This window comes from Lactuca serriola, chromosome 1, assembly GCF_051521515.1.
Source record: "Lactuca serriola cultivar US96UC23 chromosome 1, Lser_US96UC23_V15, whole genome shotgun sequence".
NCBI classification, from domain to species: domain Eukaryota; kingdom Viridiplantae; phylum Streptophyta; class Magnoliopsida; order Asterales; family Asteraceae; genus Lactuca; species Lactuca serriola.
The window spans coordinates 83,456,261-83,474,053 of record NC_136408.1 but is presented as its reverse complement, the minus strand read 5'-3'; the positions used below and the strand labels follow the sequence as shown (position 1 = coordinate 83,474,053).

Below are 17,793 nucleotides of genomic sequence, written 5' to 3'. Positions count from 1 at the left end.
GATGTTTTAGATCTACGGTAAACGTCCTAGCAGCTGCGCTCTAAGGATAGTATCGGCAGCTGCGCCTAATGGGGAGCCTTATGACCATGACAGTAGCGTTTAAAGGTCAATACCGGCAGAAGCACCTCATAGAAAATGTCACAATTCTGGCAGCTGCGCCTAAGTGACAAGATTAGCAGCTGCGCTTGACCAAAGTGTCATTGGCAACAATGGACTTCATGTTGTTTCCTTAGGATGATCCTTAGGAATGAATGAACGAGAAATAGTTGATTCTTAGGGGAGACCCTTAAAGAATAAAGAAGATAATGGGGATGGGTAATTGGGTTAACTGTTTGATGATTGAACATAATAATTATATTATTGTGGGTTGAAAACTCTATGTACTCACCAGGTTTCCCAACCTGACCCACTCAGTTTATTTATATCACAGGTGTTGATATGAAGTCACATTACACAGAGAGATTTAAAGAGATGTAGATCACTAGTGTAAATAATTGTAAGTTCTGTTTATGCTTATGTTTCTGTATTAACGATGACATCCCAAACGTTTTAAAATGAAATAAATACGTTTCTTCGAAAATGTTTTAATAACGTATTTACCATGTTTTTCTGGGAACAAATTCCGCAACATTTTTATAAAATGAAGTACTCTGATTTTTATAAAGCATAAACAAACCGGTCTTTTCTGGCCGTGATTTTGGGGATGTCACAGATGCCGTAATCCAATTGTAAAATATTTGAAGGTAGGTAAATGACGATTTACCAATTTCCAACATGAAAAACGAAATACATTATTAAGTTTTAATTGGTTTGAAATTCCTAGATCTTTGAGATTCATTGAACTTTTCAATGGCATGTTTAAATATCGATTGTGCTTTTCAAGTTTGTGACTGGGATGTCGAGGATCACAAAAAAGGAGTGAATAACCATGCAAATGAACTTGGTACACCCAATGTTACATATCACCTAATCAATGTGTCGGTTAACCATACACACTCCATTTATCTATGATTAAGATCAAGTTACCCTTTGCCACACATTTCCAGTCCCAAATTAGTGTGCCGGTTAACCACACATGCTCTACTAACGACTTAACAAGGTGAAAAGTGTAATTTCATGGATTAGCACCATTTTCACATTTTCCTAAAGTAACTAAGATTGTGAATTTAATAAAATTTAGTTACTTTATATGTATCATTATATTTTTAATAAGGGAGAATTAATGTCCTATCCTACCCGTTCGGCTAACGACCCTCCACCGGTAAAGGAAGCGGTGGGTGAGAGTGGACACCCATTAAACAACCATTTTATAGGCAGTTACCTTATACCCCCCTTATAGATCGGCTTCGTGAATGAGGCCTACTAACGGTAAGATTGACTAGTCTTACATATATATATATATATATATATATATATATATATATATATATATATATATATATTATTAAACTTATATTATTATAAAGTATAAGGGTTGAATTTTAACTTTTAAAACTCTAGAGTTTGGAATTAAAGTTTCATTGATGAGACTTTACGAATTCCAAAACTTGAGGGCAAGCTTTGAAACTTGTCAAAACTCTTCACATTCATAAATTATGAGTTCAATTGGATTTTAATGTATGCGACCTTTCATTTTCCATAACTTGAGGACAAGTTATGGAGGTCATTAAAATTCATCTAGATCATTTTTCTAACAACTAAAATTATCACATAGTCTATGATCTAACTAAGCTCATAATCAAGATAATTTCAAGTCAACAATTTCAAAGCAATTTTATTTATCATATAAAAACAAGAATTATTTTAAAATTTTGACAATTATCTTGTGGTTGGATGAGTACAAGAACTACCAAATCATAAAAAACATTTCCAATGATCCAAAACAGTTTGTGTTAGTGTTCCCAATCCAAACCAGGCCAAGAAACTCGAAATTCTGCAAACAGAGCCTTCAACTCATAGAGTGCATGAACTGGACTCGGCGAGTTGCTCTGTTACTGAGTGGACTCATCAAGTCTGTTCAAGGACTCAACGAGTTCGCCAGTCAGAGGCTAAAATTTTGACTTTTTCAGCTTTGAAAAACTAGTAAGCATCAAATATAATAGAAAACAAACCTGGCTCTGATACCACTGTTGGGTTTTGAGCACTATAACACTCCTATAGTGTACATGCAACCCTAAATGCTTTGGATCTATTTTTTCTCTAATTATACATACATTTTGTTTTTCCAAAGCATTCACCCTAGCTAGCATACAATTGAAGCTATATAATAAAAACTTACTTTGGATGCTTACCTCTTGAGTAGGGTAGAGTTCTTGACCTTTGAAAGCTTGAGCACCTCAAGTGTGATGCCTCTAATGGTTCACAAACACCAATATTCAATAGGAGGCTTAAGAGAATAAGTTACTTATCTCAAAAAAATGGTGTAACCGATTTTGGCTAATGAGGGTTCTATTTATAGTGTGGCAAATGCTAGGGTTACACTTTGTAAACCCTAATGCTCCATGACTTTTCACATTCTTATGCTCCATGGGTTTAACCTCCATGGACTATCCATGGATTATTTCATTGGTTTAGCCCATCTACATAATCATGGATCATTAGCCCACACTATAAGAATCATTGATTTACATAATCAATCCTCATATATTTAATTAGTTCTTTTGACCACAAAATTAATTCCAAATTAATTCTTGATCAATATTAATTAAATAATATGATTTCATATATTAATATATTATACTTTTAATATATTGATAAATCATAAATAACCTTATTCTAAAAAGTCCATCCTATCAAATTGCAATGGTGAAGGCAACCCAAAAGCACCATGCTACTATCGATTCAAGTACATCACAGTTATAGTCATGGGCTTAGACACCAAATCCAACAAATAACACCCATTATGTCTAACTTGTCAATGTACGGCTTCATTTTCAGAACATGTGCACATACATAATTTCCACTTTGATGTCTACTTGTAAATAAGGCTTGAGTAGTCTCATATTTATCAACTTAGGGAAAAGTTGACTTTGGGAGAGTCACAAGAGGAGGAAGATGAAGAGTTGAAGAAGCATGATGTCTAGTTCCACCATTTCTTGAAGAAGAGAAGACTTTTTCACCTTGATCATATTATGAAAGACCAACTTTAGAAGATTGTGGAAAACCATTTTCATAAGATTGAGGAAGACGATTTCTATCTTCACAAGACATCTGTAAATGGAAAAAGAGAGAATTCAAGTTAGTTGATTTTAATCCTTAATTATTAACCCAAAATTTAAATTAAGGGTAGGATCCATATTTTCGATTTGAACTTTTAAGTGTGATGTTGTAATAAAATTCGAATCTATTTTGGGTAGGTAAGCCTTTTACCAATTTCAATCTTATGGAACTCCTAAATTTTTTATGATTTATTGAATCTTATCAATGACATATTTAATCTCAGATTATGCTCTCACTTTTGTAACTATGATGCCGAGGATCACAAACGAAATGTGAATAACCATGCAAACCCACTTGACAATATTGATGTCTTTTATCCTCTCTAATTGATGTGTTGGTTAACCACACACTCTCTATTAACAATAATAATTTACGATTTACACCATCATTCAACTTTATAGTCCCAAATTAGTGTGTTGATTACCACGCACGCTCCACTAATGACATATAAAAAATGATGTGCGTTTTCATGGATTAGGATACAATTTCATATTTTTACCTAAAGTAATTAGAGTGGGGTTTAAAGAAAATTCTAGTACTTTATATAATTATACTTTGGATGAGGTTATGTCCTATCAAATCTGTTTGGCTAATGACTCTCCACCATACAGGAGAGTGGTGGGTGAAAAGGAAACTCATTCAACAATCATTTTATAGGTCGTTTCCTTATACCAGCTTTGTAGCATAGTGTCGTGAATGAGGCTTATTATTGATTTGACTGATTTCTCTTACACATATAGTAATTTAAATTATATAATACACCTTATATATATATATATATATATATATATATATATATATATATATATATATATATAAGGTGTATTTTAAAACTTTTCAAAATACAAGGTTTAAATATTAATTATCCAGATTAAACTTTTAATTGATTAATATTAAACAAATTATTATGTAATATTTATCTTTTAATTAAACTATTAATTAAATTAATTTAAATCAATTATGATTTAGTCTTTATCTTTTAATCAAACTATTAATTAAATTAATTTAAATCAATTATAATTTATTCTTTATCTTTTAGTTAAATTATTAATTAAATTCATTTAAATCAATTATGATTTAGTCTTTATCTTTTAATTAAATTAATTTAAATCATTTTGATATTAAACAATTATTTAAATTAAACAATTAGTAATATAATTCAAATTTAATCCTTATCCAAAGCCCTACTAATTTTCGACAATTAGGGTTTAAGTTAGGTATGTCAACAGGGGAAAACAGGAAGGAAAGTGCATCCCCCACCCCACCCCCAAAATTTCACCGTTCCCCCCATCTCCACCCTGTCCTCGAAATGTCCAGCCTTCCTACCCCCGCCCCCGCCCCCAAATCCCCTTTATTACCTCCGCCCCGGCCCCCGATTGATTTTGGGCTGCCTTTTTTGGGCTAAAATAAGTTGGTATGGACCTAGATGGTTGAAAGTGCACAACAGGGACAATGTTTTACTTTTTTGGTAAGCTGATCACATGGTCATCTCAGAAACAACACACCATGTCGTTGTCCTCTGGTGAGATCGAATTCATGCCAACAACTATGATTATGTGCTAATCATTATGGCTAGAAGCTTGCTGAGAGAATTGACCAATTGAAAGGACGAAAGTGTGATGCTATATGTGGATAACGAGCCAACAATAGCCCTCATCCAGAACCTTGTATTCCATGGAAGAAGCAAACATAATGACACGAAATTCCACTTCATACGTGAACGCATTGAGAATAAACAAATTGAAGTAAGGTACATCAGTGGATACGAATAAAGAGTTGATCCCTTAAAAAAGCATTGCCCCAGAATTAAGTTCGTTGAGATGAGAAAACTTTTGGGAATTGAAAGGGTTTAGGACACAGTCTAGGATTAGGGGGAAATTGTTGAATAATTATGATTTGGTCCTTAGTTTGACTAGGTTTGAAGGAGAATAAATTGGCTTAGAGACCACCTCTATCAGATCACATACATATGCTAGTTTTTAGCTTAGTTAGTTAGTTTGTTTTTTTTTTTGGTATTCTAAATAGGGAAAATTGCAATAAAGTCCCTACATATTAGCCTTATAATCAATTTAGTCCCTATAGTTTTTTTTATTCTATTAAGTCCCAAATACCGGTAATCGTATTCAATTTAACCCTTTGACCCGGTCAACAGGTCACCCAACTTTCAAAAATTACATTTTTGGCCCAAATTTCAAAATTTATTACAAATTTGGTCCAAAATTTACACTTTTGGCCCATATTTTAAATTTTGTTACAAATTTGGTCAAAACTCTATCCTTTTTGCCCAAATTTTAGAATTTTATTATGAATTCATCCTAACTTTAGTTTTTTTCCAACTTTTTTTTCTCAAAAAATTGTTTCTAATATGCTTTTTCTTTATAAAATCATATTTATAAAAAAAAAAAAACACATTTTCACATAAAAATCTTATATTTTCTATATAAAAACTTTTTTTTAAAAGTTTTTTGTATATGAAATATCTAGTTATAAAAATATGTATTCATTAAGTATGTAAATATATATATATATATATATATATATATATATATATATATATATATACAAATCCGTTTTTATAAAAAATGTATCCAAAAACGTATTTTACAAATATATATATATATATATACAAACACCTATCACCTTTATATATATATATATATATATATATATATATATATATATATATATATATATGTGTGTGTGTGTGTGTGTGTGTGTATGCACAAATAGGTGTGTATCTATATTTTTTTTATAAAAACGTGTTTGAATAATTTTTTATATAATACGTGTTTGTATACATTTTATAAAATCGTGTTTGTATACATTTGATAAAAACGTGTCTGAATAATTTTTTATATAATACATGTTTGTATATATTTTAGAAAATCGTGTTTGTATATATTTTATAAAATGTATAAAAACATGTATTATATAAAAAATTGTTCAAACATGTTTTTATAAAAAAAATGTAAACAAAATCAATTTTATAAAAAAATGTAGATAAAATAGGTGTTTGTATATTTTTTTTGTGAAATATGTTTTTGTATATATTTTTTATAAAAATGGATTTGTATATCTTTATATACTTAATAAATACCTATTTTTATTACTAGATATTTCATAAACAAAAACTTTTTTAAAAAAGTTTTTATATAGAAAATATAAAATTTTTATGTGAAAATACGTTTTTTTAATAAATATAATTTTATAAAGAAAAAAACATATTAGAAATATTTTTTGAGAAAAAAAGTTGTAATAAAATTAACGTTAGGATGAATTCATATCAAAATTCTAAAATTTGGGCAAAAAGGGTAAAGTTTGGACCAAATTTGTAACAAAATTTAAAATCTGGGCCAAAAGTGTAAATTTTGGACCGAATTTGTAATAAATTTTGAAATCTGGGCCAAAAATGAAATTTTTGAAAGTTTGATGACCTGTTGACCGGGTCAAATGGTTAAATTGAATACAATTACCGGTATTTGGGACTTAATGAATAAAATATATATATATATATATATATATATATATATATATATATATATATATATATATATATATATATATATATATATATATATATAGGCTAAATCGATTATAAGGTCAATATATAAGGACTTTATTGCAGTTTTTCCTTCTAAATAACATAAATTGTACTTGTTCTTATTAATAGAAATAAGAAGTCAGAAGTAAATTCCTCCGTCTCTAATCAGTCAAGTAAATTCCTAGCAGTATGGAGTGACCATCTCATTTAAGAGGTCGGGGGTTCAAGTCTCGGTCGAAAGATAAGTGGTTATTTAAGACTAAATTAGTTAGTTTGCCGTTTCAAAAAAAAAAATCATTCTTTATCCGTGGATGTGAATTCATTTGATCCTAGAAGGGCATTTGGACATATCTAAAAAGCAAAAAAGATTTAAAAAAAATGAAAAGAAATCCCATTACAAATTATATCACAGATCATGATAGATTCATATTCTTTAAAATAGAAATCCTTCAAACTCCAAAATCGATTTATAGATTCCAAATTTCATGAAAACAATCCTACAATCATAGACGCCCGATGATACAATGGCTTCATGTATTTCTTATCTTACTTTGAACATGCATATTTTCTAAAACAGAAGGAAAAAAAAACTATATAGCTATGAATTATAATTGTCACATATCAGTTATTTTAAAATTTTTGATAAAAAATAACTATTTATTTCGTAAAGGTTCACTGTAAATTTCATTATTTATTGTGAAAATTACTTTTTGTACGGTCAAATTAATACAAATAATAAATAACTAGAGAAAATAATCTATTGCGGTATTTATTTTTATTTTTTTGTCTATTGCAAAATTGTTTTTCATAGCAAAACTATTTATATTGTTATATGATAATCACAATTTTTATTCAGTTTTTGTTTTGATGTCTTTAAAAATCATTTTTGTTGTAAAAGTAAGTTTTGTAGAACGAAGATGAAATGTTAAATTAAAAGAGATATTTCAACAAAATTGAAAACACAAAAACAAACCCAATAAGATCTTAAATGATACTTAATAAAAGTTTCTATTAAACCAAAATTTACTTTAGTAAAGTATCTAATGTAAGAATGCAGAAATCTAATTCAAATCTACGCTGAATATTTACGACATTAAGAACTTCATCTACGTAATTAACTAAAAATTCCAAAACCCCCATCGTACTCGAAGTTAAAACCACCGTCGTCGACTACTGCGCTTGCAGGAATATCCACCGGCGGTTGATCATTGCCGTTGTTCGAACCAAATAATGCATCAGAAGACTTGTTGATCATCATCAGTTCAACAGCTCTCGTCAAAACCTTCTTCTTCAACTCTTCCAATGAACAAAGATACCGTTGCAACTCCTCCACATCCAGCCCATCAACAGCCTCATCGTACCATCGTAATCCGCCACCGATCACCGGAATCGTCTCCCTCCGCTTCTTCTCAGCGTCCAACTCCCTTGAAACCTCCATGTAACGTTGATTGAACTCCTTCATGGGCAGCGGTGGTGGAGAGTTCGTGGTGGTTCCCGTATCCTCTCCGGTGGTGGTGTTGTTATTATTCAGATAATTGTCAAGCATGACGTCGGAGTTGAGGTGGCGAAACGTAAAGTGCCGACCACAGGGGGAAGTAACCAGGATGGAGATTTGGGCTCCGGTCAAGACGCAGATCTCAGCCGCTTTCTTGAAAAGTCCGGTGCGGCGTTTAGTGAAGGTGACTTGGCGGCTCTTGATATCTTCTATCTTCTTCGAATCGATCTTTCTTCTACGTTTAGTCGTTTTCTTGTTCATGTTAGAACCGCCGGCGACATTGGTTATATCCATGGTGGACTGGTGGTGAGGAAGGCGGAAGGCAGTGGGATGGTTCGTGGTCAATAAGTTTAGGGAAAACATATATTTATAACAAAATAATGTCCAAATAAAGATCAAGATAAAAAGATTATGATATATTTTTAAGAAAATTCCAAAAATAGCTACTTTTCTTAATGATTTATCTATTTTAGCCAAGAACTAGTATTTTTTTCAAAATTTTTATTCAGTATAGGTTTATTTTTCTTTTGTCATGTGTCATTTTATGAGGCATCCTAATTAATATAATACTATTTGTCAACCTATTGATTCTCCATTTCAAAATTCAAATTTTAAATTTTCTCATTCTAATTAGGGCTGTCAAAATTATACCACGGAAAACCAACCAACATGCTACCAACCGAACCAAGAAAGTTAGTAGCCAACATGTTTAGTTGGTAGTACCGTACCAATTGAACAATCTTGGTACGATAATGGTATAAAATTTTGAATACCATGGTAATTCGGTACCAACCAATTCATATATATATATATATATATATATATATATATATATATATATATATATATATATAAACAAAATCGTATATTTCAAATTTTCAATTGTTAGTTGTATTAGTGTTTAGAGTTTTAAGAACGTTATATAAGTTAGTTGGTTGCATTAGTCGATAGCTATTAACACGTTAAAACATAAAACTAAAATGTTACTTTAACATTACTTCAATAGAATTATTTTGTAAATTAAAAGAACTACATAACCAATTTCTTTACTAAATATCAAAATTACCCGATGTATTTGCTTATTTTAAAATCTTACAATAGAAAAATAAAATAAGTCGATATATACAATTACCAATTTGTACCAACTAAACTTGTTGACAGCCAAATATATTGGTACCAAATATATTTGGTACCAAATATATTTGGTATGGTACTGGTAGCAATTTTTTTATACCAAGTATAATTGGTACGGTACACGGTTTAAGGAAAAACGAATTGGTACCATACAAATTTCACCCCTAATTCTAATTACATTAAATTAATAACACTAAAATTAAAATTAAAATCAAATTAATACATATTACAAGGTCACGCATTTATTTAAATTAATGATTATAATTTTATATAACTAAAAAATATCTCTTAATTAATAATTTATTTAAATAATTGATTTATAATTTTGAATTTTTAATATGAAAATTTAATTAATTTTGTAACTGTGGTTCTCACGGGTTATAAACTAGTAGCTTATAAAACCGTAGGTGGTGATTAAGCATTCCCACGGTCAATGCATGGCTCACTACGGGTTAATGTTGTGTTGGCTAAATTTTCGGGTAAGGGGCTATTGTCTCATGGGTTGTTTACTGTTTTAAGCCTATAAACTTTTATTATATAAAGTTTTAATTTTTATTTGTGGTCATTTTTGGATTTTGAAGATTAAAAAATCTTTGTCAATGGAGCTTTTAAAGAACAATCATTGTTTGGCTAACAATAGACAAGTCATTCAGAAACTGGTTAATTTAGTAATTTTTTCTAGATTTTTTTTAAAGGAAAGTTGTTAGTTGTTACTTTGTTATATTATTAAATAATATTCTAATTAGTCGAAATAAGTCAAAAACAAATCAATTCATTGAAAATAGAAAATTTTATTAGGTTTTTTTCTTAATTATCGGTTGATAAAAATTGGCTAAATTAGCCCATGAGTATATTCATGGAATAACATGAAAATTTAACATAGAAAATATCCTGAAAGTTTAATAACACTGTAATATGAATATTTTACAGGAAGATGACATACATTTGTGTGTCGTAACCTTACGACTCGCACTCACGACACTCATTGCGTGTCAAAGAAACCCTTGTCATAAAGGAAGACGACATACATTTTTGCTTGTCATAATTTTAAGTGTTTTAAAATAAATTAATAGGTTTATTAATTTTCAAATTAAATAACACTTAAGGTATCATAATATAAAATAACATATCATACAAAATAAACAACCTATTTAACAATATATAATATGTCAAATATAAATAATCATTCTACTCTAAATAAATGTAATTTATTTATATTAAGGGCATTTCTCTAACTATATAATCTGGTAATACATTGTCATACAATTAAGCTGCATAATATTAGTGCTTTGTCTAGTGCAGAACTCTTTTAATGCCATTTCTCTAATTATAGCTCCAACCAAAACTTTTTCCACTACCTGTAGAAATGTTTACGTGTGAGTTAGTTCCAAAATAAAAATACAATAAAGAAATAAAACCCAACCCCACTTGTATGTGTCACAAATAAAGAAATGTTAATATAAATTTAACTAAGATAAATTATTTAAAGGAAAAAGTTAAAAGTGATGGGTTTTCTGTAAAACAAATAAACTAGAAAAAACTAAGTTCACATGCAACCTACTTTGGATCTATGTTTTGACTATTGAACATATAACTTTGAATTGCAAAACAAGAACCCTAATGGAAGAGACTATTTTCGAAAATAACAAATTAGGGTTTAGAATCACATACCTTTCAATTGTTAAAGTAAAAAATTGATAATCCTTTTGATCTTGATCTTTTTGGAAGCCTAGCACCACAATGGTAATGCCTCTAATGGAATCACACTCAAGAGCTAGCAAGAAGGAAACTATATATATATATATATATATATATATATATATATATATATATATATAGTTTCCTTCTTGCTAGCTCTTGAGTGTGATTCCATTAGAGAGAGAGAGAGAGAAAGAGAGAGATGAGGAGGAGGAAGAGGAGGAGTATGCAATTTCGGCCTAGGGTTTATTCAACAAGGAGTGGTGGTCGAAATTTTGGAGCTAAGAGGCTCCTTAAATAGTTGAGGTAGCTAGGGTTTAAGGAATAGCCATAATGTTCCTTTGCTTAAGGCCCAAGCTAATCCAGAAGCCTTATTCAAGGCCCTTGGGCGAAATCATTAGGGTTTCCACTAAGAATTTCGTCCACCTCCACCAAGGAGGTTCTGGAATGTTTCTTCCAACTATTTAACAATTACAAACTAGTCCCTATACTTTATAATTAATACAATTAACCCTAAAATTAACTCCAATTAACGTCTCGTTAACTATTAATTAAATATTGTGATTTCTAATTTATATAACATTTTCCTAACACATTAATAAATCATTTATATTAATTTATTAATCTTATAATAAATTAATTTCTCTCCTTTCATAATTTCCTTGTCCAATTGCTAGGTTTGAGGGCAACCCAAAAGGACTGTGTTGCTATCAATTCAAGTACATATCAATTATAGTTATGGGATTCGACACCCAATCCAACAAAAAGTACATACCATATTACATGCTATTAACTCCAATAGTGACAACACATCACCCGAATCAGACAAACTACCATGAGATACCTTATTTACTAATGGAGCCACATGCTCTAAAATTGCTTGAATAAACTGCTCATCTCTCTAAAAAGACCTGAAAGTCAGGTGTTTGTATATACATAAAAAAACATATGGTTCTAATCTATGAAATATAAGCGGGATACATATGAAAACTCTAAAAACTGAATATGACAAACTTATATAAATGTAACATATTACATACCCCACCTGAATCAGTAAAGTAACCACCCATTACAGAAAACTCCTTTCAGTAGACTTACATCACCAGACTTGCAACAACCTGCAATGGTAGAAAAGAAAAACAAAATTACATATGTATTTCATGGAATAATCTAGAAATCTGGGATAAAATTAGTCTTAAGGGTATTTTCAAAATTCTTTCTTTTTAAAAGTTTTTTAGTTAGTTTAGGAGTCTAATTTGTTTTGTATATATAGGGTGGTTATGTATTAGTATTTTATGAAGTTTGTATTTCTATGTATTAATAAAAGCTTAATAATTAAGGAAATTTTATATAAGATATTTTTCCCATGTTTTGTTCTTCCCCTGTTCCTCTGTATCACATTTTGTACCTGTTGCTATGTTCCTATTCTTGCTGTGATTTTAGTTTGATTATCTTAAATATACCTTAGTGAACAAGCTATAATCATCAGCCCGATTCTTATTCACTGTTATCTTTCTTCCTATTTTTGTCCCCTGTTGGTTTGTACTTGTCACAAAGCCTAAACCTTGTTGATCAAGGTTAACAAATTCCACTAATTTTGCTCAATATTGAAAAGTGAACCACTTCTCAAAATAAATGCATTTCATACATTTGAATAACCACTAATGTGATGTATACATGATACCTTGGTGGGACAGAATTTGAGACAGTTTTCTACTTGATCAGAATCTATAACTTCATCATTCAAAGCTAAAATTGCATCCTACAAATGATGGATAATGTTGCAGTTAGTCATTAATAGCTAGTTTTGTTTTTAATAAAAAATGTAGAATTTTCTTCTCCTTCCCAAAACATATTTCTTATCATACTTTGGACTTTTTGTTGATATCACCACCTGTTATAATTATATAAAAAAATGAGACAAGAATGATACTAAAAAGATCATAACTGAAAAAGTGCTTTAGTCTTCAGGATCTAAAGTAACATCAAACATATTGAACATTAAAGAGAAATGAAAAAGAGACTTCATGCCCCTCATCAACTTAAGAACACCATCTAGAGGATTGCTCTCCATAACTGAGTCATCATGTAAGTTATTGAAATAAATCAAATATGTGGTTTAGTTTCCTTGAATAATTGATGAGAATATCTCTGAACCTTCATGCTCCTCATATCATCCAATACTTCTAACATATATTAGGGAAGATTGCAATTTCACTGGACAATCACAAAAAAGAAAATAATTTTTTACTTTTTTCAACTAATTTCTAGAAATTATCAAAAAATTGTCATGCTTTCCTTCTCTACAAACCATATATTCTATAACCTTATGTTCTTTTATATTATTTGTGAGAAATTAGTATAGATAACTAGATACCATTTTCATCAGTAACTTGCTTCAGAACACATGATCTGCCATAATGTAAAATGACCATTCTTAATTTGACAATAACTACAAAAAAATAAAACAATATTTGATGAGTTTGTTATATAATTTTTTTTAGAGGTGGTTAAAATGCTTATACATAATTCATAAGAAAAAAATGATGCTGACCTAGAAACATCATTAATGAAGATATCTCATGACTCATGTCGATATAGAGTTCAAGAATCTAAAATATGGTAATAATATGCTTCCTTGTTGATTTAGCATGACAATTTATCATTTCATAAAGCAACTTCAGTTGATTAGATTGAGAAGCAAGTGATCATTTGTTAAAAGGAAAATAAAATTTTAGTTGAGGAATTACATCAAACACTTGGTGGGTATGAAAAATTGTATTGTTATTGTGATCTGAGACGTATCTCTCGAACTCAATTAATGAACCATATTGGATCTACATCATACTCAGATCAAATAAAACGAGTTTAATACTTTGTTTTCATAACATGGATCTGTTTTTTACTTTGTTCTATAGAATGATGTGGGTAAATAAAACTCACGAAATCAATATGGAGAGATGTAAACGTTGGTGAAATTATGAAAACAATGATAGAGAGATAGATAGAGAGAGAGAGAGTGAAAGAGAGAGATAGAGGGTCAATGAGTACATTAGGGCTACCTGAGACACCGATCTATATCGTGTCGCTGCTGAAGGGATCGAGCATCAACCAATGCCGACAGAAGAGAGAACACTCATCCCTGATCGACATCGAATCGAAGTTGCGGAAGATCTCCAAAATCAACTCATCTGGTAAATTTGAATTTTGCGATGATTAAAATCGCCAAAATGTTGAATCGGATGTAAAAATAAGAGCATACGTAACACAAATATTGTGAGTCTACTGATGAAAAGTTGGCCCTTAAAATCGTCCACCCTTTTTCCTTAATTCGAATCCTAAATCGTATTTTGAACTAGGAGAAATAGAAAACCATGGAGAAATGGAAAATGATCTTGAATGATGAGGTGTTTTGATTGTTCTTCAAAAAATCCCTAGAAATAGTCCTTGTAATTTTGTGATAAGAAACACACGTCTAGTAAAAAATATAAAGCGACATTTGTAGAGGACACACATTTAAGATAAAGTTCCCTCCATGTTTGTAATTTTTCTTTTGGACACTAATTTTAGAGAGCGCACAGAGAGCGCACAAATGTGTGTCCTCTATCCTTCAAATTTTGAAAAGCTGACATTATTTTTAGGACACACAAAAAATGTGTATCATAAATCAATGTGTGTCATCGTCCACGTGTCATTAAAGGTGTAACGCTCTAAATATTCAAACAAAATTTTCATTTTTAAAAACCACATGAAAACACAATCTCACATTTCTCAAATCACAAATGTATAAGTTGTTTAAAACACAAGAACAAAAAATGTTTTATAATATCCCAGGATCCTCAAAACATAACTCAAGCTGGTGTGTACAATCATGCCGACACCTTACCGCGATCATGAGAAGTACCTGAAACACATACCACACAACACGGTAAGCACGAAGCTTAGTGAGTTCCCCAAAATATCACATACATAAATAATAAGCCTCACATGGCTATAGCTCGGCATGGACCATCCGGTCATGCGTCTCAGTGAGGACCCTCCAGTCTCACGACTTGATGTGGACCCTCCAGTCATGTGTCTCAGTGAAGACGCGTCGGTCGCATAGCTCGGGTTGGACCCTCCGGTCATGTGTCTCAGTGAAGACCCTCCGGTCTCACAACTCGGTTAGGACCCTCCGGTCCTTTATCTCAGTGAAGACCCTCTGGTCTCACAACTCGGATGGACCCTCTGTTCCTAACTCAGTAAATCATAGACAAATATCACAAAGACAAAATGCATAATATCACATAACTCAATATAAACACATAGGACCCCCCCCCTGGTTCAATAACTCAAATAAGACCCTCCGGTCACACAGTATTACTACTCAGGTAAGTGTAGTGAGAAGACTCACCTCGCCTAGTAAAGCAATATATATATCCCACACTCGAACTGCTGGTCTAGAATCCACTCCTTCATGGCTTGCAAAATCCACAGCTTGACCAAAACCCTAAAGTCAACGAAAGTCAATTGTCAAAGTTGACCCAACTCGTTGAGTGCAACTCATGAACTCGTCGATTTCCTTAGTACTCAATAAATCCCGAAAACCCAAGTAAACTCGCCGAGTTGCTAGCCAATTCATCGAGTCCATGCAATGTCCAGAAGATCAGGGAAAACCCTACGCACTCGTCGAGTTGCTCCACCAAATCGTCAAGTTTACTATGACTCCAAAAACGGGAAATCTCAACTCAACTCGTCGAGTTGGATGCCCAACTCGTCGAGTTCTTCAGCTATTACATAATAAACACATTCCAGTCGATTACAATGCTCTAAACTCCAGATCCAACTTCCTAGGATGAAGTTAGCACATAAAGTTGCTAACTTTACGATCATGTAATGCCTCACAAGGCTAAAACACCAAAAACTAAGCTCAAAAAGGGTTTAGGACATGAAGATGGGTCAAAGCTTCATAAAGCTTGAGACTTTATGTACATGAGGGCTTAGAGGATTCCAGATATGCAACTACTCCTCATGGACAAGCTCAACCCGAAAATGGCCCTCATTTTGCACCAAAATACCCATAATCTCACACAAGAAGAGATCTCAGAAATGGAAAGCCAAGGTAAGGACTTTTCACCTCCAAATAGATGCTACAACTATATGAATGTTGGATCTAAAGAATCCTTCCTGTTCCAAGCTCTTCACTCTTCAAGCTTCCTCCAGGAATGCACACTTTTGGCTTCACACACTCAAAATATGGGCTAGCTCACTAGGGTTTCTCTCTGGACGTGATAGGGTGATGAAGGAGGCGGGTAAAGGAGTTAAAGTCTGTAAGTCCCTAAATCTCTTTGATGTATCAATCCGATCCACTTGATTGTGCGGAATCCCAATCAAGTGGATGATGCAAGATAGAATGGAGAAGAAGAAGAAAAAGAAGATAGTGATGAATCTTCAATACACACATTGATATTGAATGATGATCCGATACATAATATTCGCACACACTCACACGTTCTCTCCTTGTTTCTCTCTCTAGAACACCATGTATAATAATGGCAACCCCTTTCACGTTTTCTACTCTCCTTGTACACTCCTTTACATACCCTTTTTGACACTATATATATGTATGGACAAAACCCAAACCCAAAACCCAATAGCTAGACCGAAATCACATGTGATTTCGGTCCAAACTACAACAAAACCCAAGACTGTATTCGGCCCTAGACCGAAAACTATAAATGCCTAAAAAAGCAAAGTACAAACCATAAATTTAGACCTAACAATATCCCCTTTGGTTTATAGCTTTTTTTATAACCCAACAAACTCCCACTGGGTTTGTAGCTTGCTTTTCTTTTTAATCATTCGTTTGAGCTTGGCTTTAATGTTTATCTTCGATTTCTTCACAACTTCAAGATGAACACATGAATCTTTAATATGAATGACTTCATCTTGAACAGTTGGGCTTTTCTTCAAAAATTTGACTCTGAACGCACGTTGGGTGAGGAGGCTTCTTGTAAAGATTCTTAAAAATCAACACCTTCAGCTTAAAAATCTTCAGAGAGAATAACAGAGAGACCGATTCTTCTTAATCACTTAAGCAAGTTCAAAGATAGCAGAAAATTGATTGAGGAGGCTTCAATGCAATTTGTCACTTAATCTTCATGTACAAATTCACCTTGCTTTTGGGGTTGAAAGATTGTATGTTGAAAGAATAATCTTCACTTCATGTTCCTTTGAATGAACGTTCTTCAGCGATCACCGTTGGGCCTTGAAAAGTAATCATGACTAAAAAGTCCATGTGGATCACAAAGTTATAAAAGCCCTTCTCACCATAGTTGTTCAAGGACCCAGCCTTGGCTTAGATGGAGACTTCTTGCAGTATCTGTGTGAAAATACAGCCTCCTTGAGTCTCTTCTTCCTTTGAATTCTCCTTGAGTCTCTTCTTCCTTTAAGTTCTCATTTTAAGGCAACCAAAACTTTAAGATAAAAATAAAACTAAAAAAAAACTTAGCACGTAAAAGAAATAACTAAGAAATAAAAATAAAAGTAAAATACTCAAAAACAATATTTTTGGAATTTTCAAATTTTTTCTGAAAAAGAAATAAAAAAATATTTTTTTTAATTTTATGATTTTTGTTTGATTTTTTTAATTCTCCCCCTAAATTTGTGCATAGAGGAAAATTATGAACAATTTAAAAAAAAACAAAGACTTTTGGGATCAAAGTTA

General features: G+C 31.6%; 1 protein-coding gene across 1 annotated transcript; it reads right to left on the bottom strand.

Moving 5' to 3' along the window:
* Window positions 1–7,737: 7,737 nt before the first annotated feature.
* Window positions 7,738–8,602, bottom strand: LOC145069733 (agamous-like MADS-box protein AGL29). The gene has a single exon (XM_079016685.1). The coding sequence runs from the start codon at window positions 8,547–8,549 to the stop codon at window positions 7,875–7,877; it is 675 nt and encodes a 224-aa protein (XP_078872811.1). The 5' UTR covers window positions 8,550–8,602; the 3' UTR covers window positions 7,738–7,874.
* Between the last annotated feature and the right edge of the window lie 9,191 nt (window positions 8,603–17,793).

Excerpts from the sequence above, each read along its gene's own strand:
- LOC145069733 (XM_079016685.1), bottom strand. The coding sequence starts at position 8,549 with ATGGATATAACCAATGTCGCCGGCGGTTCTAACATGAACAAGAAAACG.